General features: G+C 42.3%; 1 protein-coding gene across 1 annotated transcript in view; it reads right to left on the minus strand.

The window, feature by feature from the left end:
* The window catches only part of RELL1 (RELT like 1), an 80152-nt gene that overhangs the window by 2655 nt on the left and 59176 nt on the right, over window positions 1-18321 (minus strand). Inside the window, exon 6 of the mRNA XM_010365826.2 lies at window positions 15854-15992. Within this exon, the coding sequence (XP_010364128.1) occupies window positions 15857-15992 (136 nt within the window). The 3' untranslated portion in view covers window positions 15854-15856. The remainder of the gene's footprint in view (window positions 1-15853; window positions 15993-18321) is intronic.

The raw sequence follows: 18321 nt of genomic DNA on the forward strand, positions 1-18321 counted from the left end.
GAGGAAGTAAAAAATACAAATTGCTGCTTAAAGTCCTCACTGCCAATACCAGAAACTAAGCAGAAAAGAGAAAACTAATCTTATTAAAACCCTTGCAGTTCTGGTCTCTCCTTACAAACACACATTTATTAGAAGGTAGCACATTACTGGCACAACACTATGACCTTCCAGGTATTTCTTTAACCCAGAACAACAATAAGTGTTACAAGGTACCTTCCATATTGTCCTGCAGCAATCAGAAATCATGTGTGGGTGGGCACAGATACAGCAGAAGGCTAACAGGAGTGGGTGGGAGAGGAAAGAAACAGCCACTCACTCACTGTTCCCAGCTGCCATCACATGGGACCACACCACACTGAGCAAGCCTGACCTCTCTCTTCAGGAGAAATTTGGTGATTGCAATTTACACGAGTGACTACTCAAGCTGGAAACAATCAAGCAAAGTTCCATTACATAGAAAACACAATTCAGAAATCTCAAAGTGTAACCATTTTGCTTATAAAAGAAGACTGACAGATAAAAATTAAGAACCACCTGGCCAGGCGGTAGCCCACGTCTGTAATCCCAGCACTTTGGGAGGCCAAGGCGAGCGGATCACGAGGTCAGGCGATTGAGACCATCCTGGCTAACACGGTGAAACCCTGTCTCTACTAAAAATACAAAAAACTAGCTGGACGTGGTGGCAGGCACCTGTAGTCCCAGCTACTCGGGAAGCTGAGGCAGGAGAATGGCGTGAACCCGGGAGGCGGAGTTTGCAATGAGCTGAGATTGCACCACTGCACTCCAGCCTGGGCAACAGAGCAAGACTCCGTCTCAAAAAAAAAAAAAAAAAAAGAACCACCCAGAAGATTTATCTGGAACAAAGGAAGAGGTTGTCTTTTTCTTTAGAGTTTATTGGTTATGACATAATCTTATAAAGATAAAGCCATAATCCTATCATTATATTATGGTTCCACTGAAGCTGCCATATGTCTCTGATTAGGATACACATATAAATATCTATGCCTTGTTAAAAAGCATTCTCTAGAAAAAAAAGAAACTGATCCCTTTAAAAATTAGAAACATGTTATAAGAAACTAGGAGCCTAAGCGGATTAATGAACAGTAAACGCTAAAATCTCTAAGTGTAGGGTGTTAAGGAAGGAAAAGTCTATCTGATTAATAGTAACAGCACTGGCATTTGCAGAGCACTTTCTCTGTGCCAGGTACTGTCATGCTAAGCACTCTAGGGTCATTAACTCCATCTTCCTGATGACTCCAGGAGTCAATCAATGATGATTCCCATTTTCATAGGAGGAAACTGAGGCTTCCAGGATCAATAATTTACCAAAGGCCACACAATTAGTAATGGGAAAGTAGGAAATCCATCCCAGGCAGTCAGACCTGGAAGACCACAAAGCTACCTCCACAATGCATTGCTATCCGGTCACCCCAGAGACACCCACAGCATCACTGAGATCCTCTGGTACCCTCGCTTCTCTGCTCCCCACCTGTGTGGTGGGCAACAGAAAGGAAATGCAGAAACTAGAAATGCTGTCAGGGTCTCTCTCAGGGGAAATCACTGTGGTTACATGAACAGTTAAATGATGCTAAAAACTTGTACTTTAAAGGGGCCCAGTCCCTGGGAAGATCAGAAGTACACTTACACAACACTGAATTCCCATCTCATTCTAAGACAAGGCTATGGAATCACACAGTCAGATTCATAATTTTCTTGAACACTTTTAAATAAAATAAATAGAGAATGTTGTTTATAGAAAGAGTTACATGACAGCAATATTAACACTGAAGTCCTGGAGCTACATTTAAGTGATCGTTCACTAATAACCTGTGCTCCTTTAAGGCTCACACGTCTTAGTTAGAGATTTATCTTGTTCCAGGCTCTACTGACCATTCTGCAGTTACACGCTTGCAGGTTATGATCGCTGTGCATGTGACACCATGGTCCTGCAACGGTACTGCCTGTGTAGATTGGCATCTTGGCAGATAGAGATTAATGGGATCACATCACAATGGATTCAGTGCTTATAGTCCTTTAAATCTTGCTCTGGTCTAAACTGTGTGTTAAATTTTATAAACTAACATGAATACCTTCTTATTTTAATAAATGCTCTTGTTCATTTAACAAATCCAATAGATTCATGCTAATCTAGGCTAATCCATGCAATCTTTTAAAATCAGTGTTTCCCAGAGTGATCAGCAGAACCTGCTTTAGAATTGGCTTAAATACTACCAAAAACTGCAGATTCCTTGGGCCCCTCCCTGAGACCTACTAAATCAGAGTCTATGGGGTTGCAGTCCAGGACTCTGCTTTCCTATAAGGTGCTTCATTGATTCTAATGCACGTATGACGGTTTAAGCGTAAAGACTCAGTACTAATGTTTGTCAACTGATTAAAAACAGCAAGAATTAAATCCACTTCCAAAGGGTAAACTCTGCAAACACAACACTATAAAGTCAGTGGAGGTCAAAAAATATATCTCAGAAAAGGGGGAGAAAACAAATATGACAAAATCATTTAAAGACTGAAATATTAATTAAAATTTCAGTAACTCAGCCGGGCATGATGGCTCATGCCTATAATCCCAGAACTTTGGGAGGCTGAGAAGGGTGGATCACCTGAGATCAAGAGTTCGAGACCAGCCTGGCCAACATGGTGAAACCACGTCTCTACTAAAAGCACAAAAATTAGCTGGGCATGATGGTGCATGCCTATAGTCCCAGCTACTTGGGAGGCTGAGGCAGGAGAATCGCTTGAACCTGGGAAGCGGAGGTTGCAGTGAGCCGAGATTGCGCCACTGTACTCCAGCCCGTGTGACAGAGTGAAACTCCGTCTCAAAAAAAAAAAAAAAAAAAAAAAAAAATCAGTAACTCTATTTGAACTGCAAAATTTTAAAACTACAGAATCATTTTTTAAATGTATTTCAAAGTAGTTGGGAATTCAACTCATCTGCAGAGGACTCTTGATGATGAGATGAATGCCGTATTATCACACCTGTTAAGCAATCACTGGGGGCCAATTATGTACAAGGTGCCACCTGAAGTCTGGGCAAAGGATGAGAAGGCACCATCCAAAGGCACTGCCCAAGCCCTGAAGGAGCTTCGAGTATGCAGGGAGGAAGCTTAAAGAATCAACTTCGACCCAAGAAAAATGAGACATGCTGCGTATCATTTTTAAACACAACTGGAATATTTTATAACTCGTTTTTTAAATCTAATAATATATAGTAGATGCTCTGTGTCTGTACATATAACACTACTTCAATCTTTTTTTTTTTTCTTAAGAGACAGGGTCTCACTCTGTTGCCCAGGCTGGATGTACAGTGGCACAATCATGGCTTACTGGAACCTCGAACTCCTGGGCTTAAGTCATGGAGTTAAAGCCACGACTTTAGCCTCCCATGTAGCTGGGACTACAGGTGCATGCCACCATGCCTTACTAATTAAAAAACAATTTTTTTTTTTTAAAGTAGAGATAGGGTCGCTATGTTGCCCAGGCCGATCTCAAACTTCTGGCTTAAAGCAATCCTGCAGCCGCAGCCTCCCAAACTGCTGGGATTACAGGTGTGAGCTATCACACCCAGCATCTACTTCAATCTTTGGCATTTGCAGGCCATTATGAAATGTGTAAGGCACCATTCACTTACTTAATCCCTCATTGACAGACATTTAAAGATGCTTCCAGTTACTTGCTACTATAAACAATCCTGAAGTGAACAACTTTGAACATTATCTTTGCATTTATGCATGATATCTATTAATTGGAATAATTTGGTCAAAGAGTACATATTTAAGTTTTTACAGTTCCAGATTGCCACCACAAAGGTCGAGACCATTGTAGACTCCCTGCTTCGGTGTGGGATAATGTCCATCTCCCTGCACTGAGGGAGTTTGTTTGTTTGGGTTTTTTTTTTTTTTTTTTTTTTTTTTTGAGACGGAGTTTTGCTGTCATTGCCCAGGCTGGAGTGCAATGGTGCGATCTCAGCTCACTGCAACCTCCGCCTCCCAGGTTCAAGTGATTCTCCTGCCTCAGCGTCACGAGTAGCTGGGATTACAGGCTTGCACCACCACCCCCAGCTATTTTTGTATTTTTAGTAGAGACGGGGTTTCTCCATGTTAGTCAGGCTGGTCTTGAACTCCCAACCTCAGGTGATCTGCCCGCCTCAGCCTCCCAAAGTGCTGGGATTACAGGCTTGAGCCACCGCACCCAGCCTCCTGTACCCCATTTTTTTTTTTTTTTTTTTAGAAGTCTCGCTCTGTCACCCAGGCTGGAGTGCAGTAGCAGAACCTCGGCTCACTGCAACCTCCGCCTCCCAGGTTCGAGCAATTCTCCTGCCTCAGCCTCCTGAGTAACTGGGACTACAGGCGTGTGGCATTACACCTGGCTAATTTTTTTGTTTTTAGTTCACCATGTTGGCCAGGCTGGTCTTGAACTCCTGACCTCGTGATCCACCTGCCTCAGCCTCCCAAAGTGCTGGGATTACAGGCGTGAGACACCACGCCAGGCCCTTGCACCCTTTTATCCAAGGTGACCACATGAACCAGTTTGCCCGGGAGATCTGGTTTACCCAGAATAATTATTCAGTGTCCCTTTTACTCTCTGTAGAGTCTCTCTCTGTCACCCAGGCAGGAATGCAGTGGCACTATCCTGACTCACTACAGCCTCCAACACCTGAGCTCAAGAAATCCTTCCACCTTAGCCTCCCAAGTAGCTGGGACTACAGGTGTATGCCACATGCCCAGCTAATTTTTTATATTAAAAAATTAAGGTTTTCGTTATTAAGCCCCCTTCTCAAATTGGGGGTTATAATATTCAACTCATGGAATATGTAGTAGTCGATAAACATAAAAAATGCCCAACTTTACTAACAATGAAATAAATCCAAACTGAGATCACTTTTTGCTTCTCTGGTGGCAAAGATGAATGTTAACACTAGCATGACCATACAACTCACATCCAAAATGAGGAGGTAGCTTACACCTGTAATCCCAGTGCTTTGGGAGGCTGAGCCCACGTGGGAGGATGGCTTGAGGCCAGGAGTTTGAGACCAGCTTGGGCAACATAGTGAGATCCTGTCTCTACAAATTAAAAATTAAATAGTGAGAAGCTTTCTATGTATGTGGGTCAATTCAGGAAAAACAATGTTTCTAGGTGTTTTTCTCCATTCAAAATAGAAATCACTTTTTTAAACTAGCAGAGACAGAAATGTATATTCCTGCAAATTACATTATCTTCTTTGTTGAATAATACCAATGAGAAATTCTGCACTCCTTACAGTTTTGAATCTTCTGACATTAGATTTAGATCTCACTGAAGTCTGAAGGTTGTTCTTTACTGGGTTATATTCTCATAGCAATTTCAACGTACTTATATATTTAGCAACAATGGGTTTCCCAAGCGACAGCAACTGAACACTTGTGATTTACCAGCCTTTGAGATGGTAGAATCAGAGCACCTTATTCCAAGTAAAATGTAAGTGACATCAAAAGTTATTCTGTACCTGGAAAAAGAAGGATTCAACTGGAAATTATTTAAACGCAATTCAGCAGTTTCCTACTAGTCTCAACACACTTCTGATTTAATGTCTACACTAAGCTACAGGCAGAATAACTTATTACTCTGAATAGTACCATCTCTTTCTAATAAGGAAAATGGAACAAGTTAGATATTGCCTCTCTACTGGCTTGTGAGCTAGACAGAGTTCAGCTAACTGGCCTTCAGTAAGCCTCCACTTGAGTATCAAATGGACATACTGCTTTACCTTATAGGTGATGTCCAACCTGGCCTCTCTGAGCTTCAAGAGAATCAAGAAATATTAAAAACATTAATTTTAACACTTTTACTGGCCACAAGTTTAAACAGGGCTCATCTGATATAGTAATTTAACACCTAACCTATTTTGCACTTACTTAGAGCAAAGGAACAGTATCCCTACGAAGTAGTAGGAGTATCATTATCCGCACTTAACAGATGGAGAAGCTGGGGCATCAGAGGCTAAGTAATTTGCCCAAAGCTAGATAAGCTAAAAAGTGACAGCCAAGATCTTGAGCGTGAGAATTCTGATTCCAGAACCTCTATGGTTGAACCACTACAGTATCCTGTGTCCTGTTACTCACAGAAAATAGGTTCTGTTTTAACTTAAGCTATTTAATGTTAGTAGTACTCAAGGTCTCAAGGTACAAATTAAGAAAAATAAAAATCAGCTGGGCGCAGTGGCGCATGACTGTAATCTCAGCACTTTGGGAGGCTGAGGCAGGCAGATCACAAGGTCAGGAGATCGAGACCATCCTGGCTAACACAGTGAAACCCCATCTCTACTAAAAATACAAAAAATTAGCCAGGCGCGGTGGCGGGCACCTGTAGTCCCTGCTACTCGGGAGGCAGCGGCAGGAGAATGGGGTGAACCTGGGAGGTGGAGCTTGCAGTGAGCCAAGATTGCGCCACTGCACTCCAGCTTGGGTGACAGAGCAAGACTCCATCTCAAAAAATAATAATAGTAAAATAAAGAAAAATTAAAATCCTGATTATAACCATTAATTCAATTTTCTTTCTAATTATAGGTAAAAATGTCTCTGAAAGCATTTCATTTTCCACTTCCCTCATGCCCTCTTGAGTCTGTCTTTAGGCCCTCCAAAGTCTCTAGCCTCCAACATTGCTGAATTTCTACAGTGAAAAGAGCAGACGTCAAACAGCTGATAGGGATAAAGAGGAAGAACAGAGAAGCTCTAGCTCAGTGGGTCAACCTCTAGTCAACAACAGGAAGAGGGGCCCTGGGGCAGGCCCCTGCCCAGGGAGATATGTGCTAGGAGCAGATGGCTTGCTTTGGTGGCAATTGAAAGCAAAACAAATCAAAACTCCCTGGTCCCCCATGTTGCCTAAACTCTGGGAATACTGATAAATATGTTTTAGTATCTCCTGTGCACAGAACAAGGCCATGGAAGAATAACTTAGAAACATCATAGTTGATGACAGCAAAGTATGTTTTTAGGTCCGCTCAAAACTCCCAGATCATGGCCATAAACGTACTGAAGCCACTCCCAACAACTGAGGACAAACAGGGCATACAGCTTTTTAACCGTGTCCACCATTTTCACTCCTTATGGCTCAGTCAATGTGGGAGAGTAAAAGCTGGTTCTTCCTCAGTCATCTGTGAGTAAGACAAAAACTCAACAGTCAGGGAACCACAGAACCTAAAAATCACCAACTTCAATAAAAAGCAAGGTACCAACAAGTATAGTATCCATGCTCTCATGTGTAGAAAGGCAAAAGGAGGGGCTTTATATACACTGACATACTGCATAAGCACGTACGTGAACAGCATAATCCTGAAAGAACATAGAGAACACTGATCACAGTGGTGTCCTCTTGAGAAAAGGTTTCAGAGATGATATACGCAAAGGGGTTAGGGGGATAAAGATGGAGCAAAGATTTATTTTTGGGATTTATTTTTCACCCTGCAGATTTTTAGGCTGTTTAAATATTTTATCCCATGCATTCTATTTCAGTTCTTTTATCCCATGCATTATATTTCAGTTCTCTTAAAAAAATTCCATTTCAAACACTTGTAATATCCAATACATTGGAGACAGTAAAGGAAAGAGCTATAAGGAAGCCCAGGTCCTGGCTCTGTAATGAATTCTCAGCATGATCTTGAACAACACATGTAACAACACGCACTAAACAAGGGGCCTGGGAGGTGCAGGGGAGAAAAGTCTGCTATAAGTACTAGGAGAGTAGCTCTGTAAGAGTACGGTCTTCACTGTCTGTCTGACACACTGCCACATCCCTAAACACAGCCAACTGCCTGGCATACAGTAGGGGCTCAAGTCATGCTTTTTTTTTTTTTTTTTTTTTGAGACAGAGTCTTGCTCTTGTCACCCAGGCTGAAGTGCAATGGCATGATCTCGGCTCGCTGCAACCTCTGCCTCCCGGGTTCAAGTGACTCTCCTGCCTCAGCCTCCCAAGTAGCTGGGACTACAGGTGCCTGCCACCATGCCCAGCTAATTTTTGTATTTTTAGTAGAGATGGGGTTTCGCCATGTTGGCCAGGCTGGTCTTGAACTCCTGACCTCATGATCCGCCCACCTTGGCCTCCCAAAAGTGCTGGAATTACAGGTGTGAGCCACCATGCCCGGCCAAGAAATACTTTTTAAAGATATAATTGTACCTCCATTGATCTGAACTAGCAATCATAGCTGTTCTGAAGTCTACAAGTCTATGACCTTCATCTACCTGGAAGAAAACTGAATGGCTCACAGACATGGACCTGATCCAGGCAGAGCCTAAAGTCCATCAGCTGCTCATCAGATGATGCCATCGGAGGCCAAAGGAGGCCATCCCAAGGCTGGAATGATCAGTTCTGTGAGCTATTGAGCTATGTGAAGAAAGTGCGGCTGGTTTGCTTTCTTGCCAAGAAAAGCAAAGCTCCCTCACACTCCACAGCCACTGAGCATGTGAGCTCCCAAGTATAAATTTCTTCCCATCCAAGCCCTCTCACTACCTAGCCCTGAGGTTTGGGGAACATTAATCCCTCTAAGCCTGGCTCTTCATCTGTAAAATAGGATATGATTACCTACAACTCCTAAAACTACTTCTAAAGTCCCATCCCTCACTCAGCTTTTCTCTTCGACTGGCCGGTTCTACCTACCTAGTCTTCACAGAGCAGGTACGGGGCAGATGCTAACCTCCCTCCACCTCCACATTTAAGATGGACTCAGTGGGCTTAGTCTTCCAGACAGGAGTAGGGCAGGCATCATCGCAGTGCTTTTACCTTTGAGAAATGTGTTTAGCCACAGAAAACCAAGCCAGATGGCCTAATCCATGCCTACTTTAGGTGCAGTTTCTTTTTGTATTCCGTTGCCCCATAAGACCAGTGGATCAAGTTTAAGAGCTCCCATCAAATCTGAGATCCTTTTGCTTTTTAAAAAAGATGCATTTTATCTGAAAAAATTACAGCGAGAGAGAAAAAAATAAACTAACTAGTAGTACCTGCAGTTTCTCATCATTACCTGCTTCCTGGAGAATGAAAGAAAAGCAATTGAGGGGACTGCAAATCAAGCAGTACAACTTTCAAGAGGGTCCCCAAGGAGCTTCTACTATAAGTCCTATCACAGAGGCCAAAAAAGGGAGCCAAGGAGCCTTTCCTCACTGTTAGAGGAGAACATGAAGGCGGCCGAAGGTCAGAAGAGCCACCTTGTGACCAGCCACGGATGCTCAGGAGGGAGTTTGAGCCATGAAAGAGTCTTGACAAAGAGGAGACTTTTATTCCAAAGCAGAGCACCAGCACGGCAGTCACACTTAAGCTGAAAACGTCTCAGTCCAGCATTTCAATTTATTCCACCCTCTGATCTTTATAATGAAAAGAACTTGTCAGTAAAACTTTTCCATCGCCTTGTTACTAATTTTAATTCCACCTCTTGGAAGAAGGAAATGGTTCTTTCTTTCTTTTTTTTTTTTTTTTTTTCTTTTTTTGAGATGGAGTCTTACTCTGTCGCCCAGGCTGGAGTGCAGTGGTGCAATCTCGGCTCACTGCAACCTCCACCTCTCAGGCTCACGTCATTCTCCTGCCTCAGCCTCCAGAGTAGCTGGGACTACAGGCGCCCGCCACCACACCCGGCTAATTTTTTTTGTATTTTTTAGTAGAGACGGGGTTTCACCATGTTAGCCAGGATGGTCTAGATCTCCTGACCTCGTGATCTGCCTGCCTCAGCCTCCCACAGTGCTGGGATTACAGGCGTGAGCCACCGCACCTGGCTGGGAATGGCTATTTCTAAGGTCTCCTTAATGCAAACAAGAAAATGGCCCAAATTCCTAAGGGACTTGACAAATACTATCTATTTCTGAGATGTCCTGAGAGGCCAAAGCTGTAATGTTCTTAAGATGCAAAAAGGAATTCACAGTACCAGAAGTTGATGCTTGATAAATGACCTAGTAAATCATTAAGACCACCAGGCATGACAACTGTTAACAGCAGTGAATGTTTAGCAGATACTCCGTGCCAAGGATTGATTTATGAACTACATATACATCATATCATGTATGTCCAGCAACAATCTCATTTTAAAGATGAAAAAACCAGGGCTTGAAAACATTAAGTAACTTCCCCAAAACCATTGGGGGTTAAGTAGCAAATTAAAAGTAAGGAGTTTAAAACCAAGCTTTTAATCACTAAAATAAAATACTAAAATAAAAATCAATACAATAGTCTGAATAATAAAACAAAAATAAAAAGAGATGTCTAATATTATTAATTTTTGTTTTGATAAGAGTAACGCTAACTGTAATACTACTAGAAAAATATATAGGTGGGAAGTTCCATGACACTAATCTGGGCAATGATTTTTTGGTAAGACCCCAAAAGCACAGGCAACAAAAATGGACACATGGGATTTTATCAAACTAAAAAGCTTCTGCACAGCAAAGCAAACAATGAACAGAGTGAAGAGATAACTTATCAAATGGGAGAAAATATTTGCAAACCATACATCTTATAAAGGGTTACTATCCAAAATATACAAGAAGCAAACAACTCAAAAGCAAGAAAACAAATAACCCAATTTAAAAAGGGGGCAAAACAGGAAGGGAGCGTTGGGGATATGTTAGTCAAAGGATATAAAATTTCAGTTAGCCATCCTGGCTAACACGGTGAAACCCCGTCTCTACTAAAAAAATACAAAAAACTAGCCTGGTGAGGTGGCGGGCGCCTGTAGTCCCAGCTACTTAGGAGGCTGAGGCAGGAGAATGGCGTAAACCCGGGAGGCGGAGCTTGCAGTGAGCTGAGATCTGGCCACTGCACTCCAGCCTGGGTGACAGAGCGAGACTCCTTCTCAAAAAAAAAAAAAAAAAAAATTTTCAGTTAGACAGTGGCGACTGCCACTGCACTCCAGCCTGGGCAAGAGTGAGACCCTGTCTCATGAAAAAAAATAAAATAAAATAAAAATAGAACTACCATATGATCCAACAATCCCACTTCTTGGTACATATCCAGAGGTATTGAAATCAGTATGTCAAAGAGATATCTGTACTGCCATGTGCACTGCTGCATAATCCCAATAGCCAAGATACGGAATCTTCCTAAGAGTCCCTGAACAGATGAACGAATAAAATGTAGTATAGATACACAATGAAACACTGTTTAGCCAGAAAACAAGAAGGAAAGCCTGTCTTTGAAAATAAAATGGATAAACCTGGAGCCCATTACGTTGAGTGAAATAAGCCAGTCACAGAACGACAAATACCACATCATCTCACTTACACATGGCATCTAAAAAAGTTGAACTCATAGAAGCAGAGAGAAGAAAGGTGGTTAGAGGTAGGGGCGGGGGAGGGGTTGGTCAAAAGACACAAAATTTTAGTTAGAGGGGAAAATTTCAAGAGATCTGTTGTACAACATGGTGAACTGCAGTTAATAACAATATATTCATTCTTAAAAATTGCTAAGAGTAGATTTGGAGTGTTCTCACCACAAAAAAAAATTATAAGTATGTGTGGCAATGCATATGTTCATTAGCTCAATTTAGCCATTGCAACGTGTACATATTTGAAAACATTACATTGTACATGATAAATATATGCAACATGTGTCCATTAAAATCTGATTAATTTTAAATAAAAAAAATTTAAAATATGGTTATGTAAACTCACTAAATCAATGTTTCCAACAGGACACTATCAGCAAATGGAAAAAAGAGTGCAGATTTCAGAAACATGCGACATGGAATGCTTAGGACAGGATCATTTTTAAAAAGCCAAAGACCAGTGACAATGAAGACAAGGCAGTGGCATTTGGAGGCTGAAAGCAATTCGATTTATTTAACTTTGAAGAACAAAAGCTTATTCTTCTCAGGAGAAACCAAAACACATTTTCTGTAGAAAAAAGACACCATTTTAACCGCATTGCCAAAATAAATCAGGCGGAGGGCAAGAGGGCAAGTTAGATGTAGCCACAAAAAAGAACGCAGGCCAACAAAGCAGGGTGAGAAGAACAGGGGAGGCCATGCCCAACATCAGATTTGGGGTTTGTAAAGGGAGAAGGAGCCAGAAGAGGGAGAGAGAAATCCTGCCCTAGTCTTGATAACATTCTATTTAGAATATTAAGTCTAGTTTCTGGTAACAACCACCTTAAACAACAGAAAGAAAAAAAGAAATCTAACCAATAAGTGGATATGCATTTGCCTTTGAATATTTGAGACTGTTCTACAGTAAAACAAAATACTGCAGTAACATTGTTTGGCTAAAAATCCAAATTTGAGCAAAAATCTCTTTCAGGAAAAAACACAACTCTAAAGACTGTATCAGATTGTGGAAAAGACACACAGCACTCCTCTCCTGCTTCACCAGCTGCATTCCAGTGCAGATCTGGCTTCGTCTAGAACCAGAAAGAACCAGAGGGTCTGGCCCAGAAGGAAACTTTTCAGGATTTTTCTAGCTGGAAAATCAAGTCATGTTAAATGTTCCAAACATATTTTTGGTAGGGGATGAGATTTGAGAAGAAAACAAAACTGCAAGAAAAATTTTAATGAATACGTAATTTTTAAAACACCAATGAATATTCCCTTCCTTCCTTTTTCAGGGCCTATACTTCATTGGGGTAATCAGATATGGCCACCCAGCGGGTCTCAATTTGAGCAGGCTCTACTCATGGGAACTGCTTGTCCTGGACCCAGTTGAATGAAGTCTGTGACACCTAAAGCAAGGCTGCCCAGGTTCAAGTCTAACTCTATCACATTCATGCTGATATCTCTAAACAAGTTGTTTCAACTCTCTGTGCTTAAGACCTTCATCTGCAAAACGGGGTACTAACTAGCACCTACTGACTGCTGTCGTGAGGATTAAAGCAATTAGTTAATACATGGAATGGGCCTTTCAAAGCATGCCAAGTACAGAGTACTCAAAAAACTGTAGGTATTATAATTAATTTACTCGGGATCATGGACATCCATGATATTATTCTAACTTTTGAGTTTGTTTAAAATTTTCCATAATAAAATATTAATTTTTAATTTGAAAATCAATTACAACAAGTTGGAGGCTCGGAAAACACATACACTTTGAAGGTCACTCTTGCTCATTGTGCTTTGAGCAGTACAATACAATATGACTACCTTCTACTGACAGCCAACTATATCCCACACTTTCTCTTGGCTCTTGGATTAAAACAATGAATTTAATACCTTATTTCATGTTCAAGGAAACCAGGGGTAGAGCAGTTAAATACAACGTCCAAATTGTGAAGCTCAGATTTACACCCATGTCTTCTAATCAAATCCAATCCTCGTTTATATAATCCTGCTGAATAACAGCGTGCTGTGCAGAGAATATCTCACTGTAAATCAGTTAAATGTGGTCAGGACTTCAGATGCTTGGACCAAATTTCTATAGTCAGAATCAGACAGATTCAGGCCAAAAAACCCAGCTGAGCAATCCTAATTCTTTTCACCTTCCCAGATCTAGAGTGCCCCTCTCCGGGCCGTGGTGGCCAAAATCACCCATGGCACTAGTTAGTCAAGCTCTAATCAGAGGTGAGTCTGATGAGAGGATCATCTTGCAATTCCTAACCAAGGGCAAGCCAGGTCTTCTGGTGCAATCAGCTCCATCTCTCAACTCACTGCCCAGTTGATGACTCATACTCAGCCTGTTCTTATGACCCATACTTTCTTTGCAGCTAAGCTGGCTGGGCCTTCCTCACCTAAGACTTGAATAGCCACATGCTTCTCTTCCCACACAGCCAAGTCCTTCACTGACCTTAATCAGAATGCTCCTCTTTCCAGCTATATGACCTTCAACATGTAACTCACCTTTCCCATTCATCAGTTTCCTCATCTGTAAAACTACAATCATAGTACTAACTCCATTCAGAGAGGTTTATAATGATGACATGTGAGATATACATCAGTACCATGCGTAGAAGACTAGAATATTGAATTAACTTTAGCTGCTGTTATTACTCATCTTCATCGTCCTCTTCTTAAATTCCTCTTGGTTCCCTTCCCCAAGGTCACCAGTAACTGGCTGAGAAGCCAACGGTAGACTTTTCTATATTGTTTCTCTCTTTAAGAAGGTTCCTATTTTGTTCCTAAACTCAGGAACAGATGCCAGATCTCCCCACAGGCAAAACCGCAAGGGCTAACTAGCACTAGAACATGATCACAGTCCCTATGTCTCAGAAAATGTAGGTGCACAGAGTTGTTCCAGATTACTTCCAGAGCACCTTCAACCCTCTGAGCCTGGCGGATTATCAGAGAAGCTTCACCCAAAAGCCACATCTCTTCACCACTCAGCCACACCGACCAAAAAGGAATTGATTGCATGATAATAATCAGTAGCACTGATGGAGCATTTCACATGTGCAACTTCATGGAAATCTCACTCCCGCCCCTGAGGCAAGGAGCATCACTTCCAATTTCCAGTGAGGCGTAGAAAGCTCAAGTATCTTGCCTAGGTCCCAGGGTTAGTGAGTGGCACACTGGAGCTTGAACCTGGCAGTCTGACCCCAGGGTTCATGTCAGTTTTGCTATGTCCCTGTACCTTCAAGGACCCTGGCTGACCTCTCCCCCATTGGCCATCCTCCCCTCCCTATGTAAGTGTAAACTCTTCTGTCTTCATGTTCAGGCTCTGATGGTTCCATGGAGCACTTAGGGCATGATCCCTCCCAAATTGTCACCCTTGCCCTTTTACAAGGGATAAGAAACATGGAAAGGATAAATACCACTCAAGCCGGAACAGAAATAAAGGAGTTAAGATGAAAGTTAAGCCACTATCAATTTATCACAGGGTTTTGGTGCGTGTGTGTGTGTGGTTTTTTTGTTTTCGTTTTTGTTTTGCTTTTTTTTAGATGGAGTCTCACTCTGTCACCCAGCCTGGAGTGCAGTGGCACATATCGGCTCACTGCAAGCTCCGCCTCCTGGGTTCACGCCATTCTCCTGCCTCACCCTCCTGAGTAGCTGGGACTACAGGCGCCCGCCACCACGCCCAGCTAATTTTTTGTATTTTTTAGTAGAGACGGGGTTTCACCATGTTAGCCAGGATGGTCTCGATCTCCTGACCTCGTGATCCACCCGCCTCGGCCTCCCAAAGTGCTGGGATTACATGAGATTACAGGCGTGAGCCACTGTGCCCGGCTGCGTGTATTTTTGTTTTTTGTTTTTGTTTTTTGTTTTTTAAGCAGTGTCTTGCAAAATTAAAATTGCCAAATCAAGAAATAAATCACTGTGGCTTTTCAATTGCCTCAAAATATTTGGTGGGAAGAGAAATATTCGTATTGAGGTTTCAGAACTGTGACACAAAGAAAACTGGTTTCCAACAGAATAAAAGGAAAAAGGATTGGTTGTTTGCTCCAGACTTTTTCAAGTCACAGTTTACCTGGAAATGGTGACAAGATTACACGTCATTTGGCCTGCATGGTTGTTTAAAAAAAAAAAAAATGTAAGCTGCCAATATCAAAAATCAGTGATTTTACATTTTAAAAGTCTGGATTTTGTCTTTTTTTACGTAAGAAGATGCAGCAACACTAGACGCTTTCTGCCTCGTGGTAATGCAAGCCCTATATGGTGGGTGATGTGAGTTCTAGTTTGCCACAATCCCCACTATGCCACATTGCCTCACAAGTAATCCTCTATCCCCATTACCACACAGGCCAAGCCCCTGGAGGCACCACGTTTGTGACTTCTTTACAAGAAGCTCTGGGCAGATAAGTAATCATCTTCAGTCCCCCTCAGCCTTCCTGGGTCCAGGAAAGCTCTCCCATTTCCCTGCCAAATGCCATTCCTATGCTGCCACAGCACCTGGGAAGCTCCCAGTACCTTCTCCTCACCCTGTGTCACCCTGCCCCCAATGTCACCAAAACCACGGCTCACCTGCTACTCTGTGCCACTCCGTTCTCTCTTCACAGGTGTTGCCGGCACCTCCCCATTGACAGTTTCAGCCCCACTAACAGACATCAGGCTTCTCCGTTCCTTCTGGTTTGACTTGTGTTCCACTTTTGTAACTCTAAACCTGAGGGGGGAACGGGGAGAGGTGATGGGGTTTGCTTTTCTAATAAACAAGAATTGTGAATAAAGCAAAAATCATCCACCCAGAGGATCTCAAATGAACTCAGCCAAAAGTTAGGACACAAATGAAAAACAACATATTCAAGAGGAGGAGCATGCATTCCTATCCGGCACATTCCCCTGGCCCCTGCACAACCTTCCAGCTGATTTCTACTCAACCACATCACAGACTAAGCCGGATATTTCACAGAGCATGCAAAAGGCATTTAAAAACTCAGGTATTGGCCAGGCATGGTGGCTTATGCCTGTAATCCCAGCAGCACTTTGGAAGGCTGAGGTGGGTGGATTGCTTGAGCCCAAGAGTTTGAGACCAGCCAGGGCGTATAGCAAAACTCTGTCTCTACGAAAGTTACAACAATTAGCCAGGCATGGTGGTGTGCACCTGTAGTCCCAGCTCCTCGGGAGGTTGAAGCAGGAGAACCACTGGAGCCCAGGAGGAGGGGGCTGCAGTGAGCAGAGATCAGGTCACTGCACTCTAGCCTGGGCAACAGAGCTAGGCCCTGTCTCAATAGGAAAAAAAAAAAAAAAAAAAACCTCAGGGACTCAAATATTAAATAGCCTCAGAGTTGTGGTTTCTAACAATGATCAGGTTTTGTTTGTTTGTTTGTTTGCTTGTTTTTGAGGAGTTTCCCTCTTGTTGCCCAGACTGGAGTGCGGTGGTGCAATCTCGGCTCACTACAACCTCTAACTCCCAAGTTTAAGCGATTCTCTTGCCTTAGCCTCTTCAAGTAGTTGGGATTACAGGCTTGTGCCACCATGACTGGCTAATTTTGTATTTTTAGAAGAGATGGGGGTTTCACCTTGTTGGCCAGACCAGTCTCAAACTCCTGACCTCAGGTGATTCACCTACCTCGGCCTCCCAAAGTTCTGGAATTACAGGCGTAAGCCACCACACCTGGCCTATGCCAGTTTTTTTTAACCACAGAAACCTGGTTAAATGCTCAACTGGTTTACAAATTAGACTGACATAACCAGAATGTTTACCAGATGATGACGAACTTCTGAAAATATGCAACTGCCAGGCAGTCCTATCTCAACACACACAGACACACACACACACTCTCTCTCTCTCTCTCTCTCACACACACATACATATGCAGAAAATCAGAAGAGCCCTAGCAACACATTTTATCAGCATTAGGGTTTGAGAGTTTGTCTTTTAAAAAAAAACAATGTGTTAATTTTCATTACAGATTAAGGAAAGACTAAAGGAAGTTAAGGAAGAGATTTTCATTAAGAATTAAGAGTTAAATAAATGTATTCAGTTTAACTGTTTTTTCTAGTATATCATCACCAAATCCTAGAGCTTTTCGTAACAGTTTCTTTCTAGTTCTGGTCTTAATTTTTCCCTTAAAAACTATCTGAAATAAATCCTCCTTCTGTGTCCAGAATAAGATCATCAATCCTGAGGAGAAGGCTCTGCAGTCATGAAAGAATGAACAGGGAAATTGTAAACACAAATCTATTCTGTCAAACTCTAAGACTCTCTTAAGTAATACATGCTGAAAAACAGCCTGGAATCATTAAGTGTTTCTAGTATCCAATATCCAAGGAAGAGAGTTGGATTTGGGGCATTTTAAAAAGCCACACTTGGCCAGACCTGGTGGCTCACACCTGCAATCCCAACACTTTGGGAGGTCAAGACGGGTGGATCACTTGAGGTCAGGAGTTCGAGACTACCCTGGCCAACTTGGTGAAACTCCATCTCTCCTAAAAATACAAAAATTAGCCAGTCATGGTGGCGGGCATCTGTAGTCCCAGCTATTCGGGAGGCTGAGGCACAACAATCGTTTGAGCCCAGGAGGCAGAGGTTGCAGTGACCTGAGTTCACACCACTGCACTCCAGCTTAGGTGACAGAGTGAGACTCCATCTCAAAAAAAAAAAAAAAGCTGTGTTGAATCTGAGTTGAAAATTTCAGCAGATTTTTTTTTAAGACCAACAAAACATGCTTTGTCCAAACAAGCTACAGGTTCTCATTGCTTTGCATTCATAAATTCCCATGACTCTGCTTCTTAATAAAATAGTGTGGTCATGAGTTGTGCTGTTTTGCTGTAAGTGGCAAACAGCCCGGCAGTCTTCTCCGTGATGCTTGTGCAACACAATGATGAAACTCAACTGAATTAAAATAAAAATAATAACTGGCCAACATTTCTTGAGTGTGTAAGTACCCAAAGCTGGTTTAAGACCTTTATGTGAGTCACCTCATTTAGTCTACACAGCAACTCTATGAGGTGAGTGTGACTGTCCTTCTCACTTTACAGAGGGGGAAACC

Source organism: Rhinopithecus roxellana, chromosome 2, assembly GCF_007565055.1.
Source record: "Rhinopithecus roxellana isolate Shanxi Qingling chromosome 2, ASM756505v1, whole genome shotgun sequence".
NCBI classification, from domain to species: domain Eukaryota; kingdom Metazoa; phylum Chordata; class Mammalia; order Primates; family Cercopithecidae; genus Rhinopithecus; species Rhinopithecus roxellana.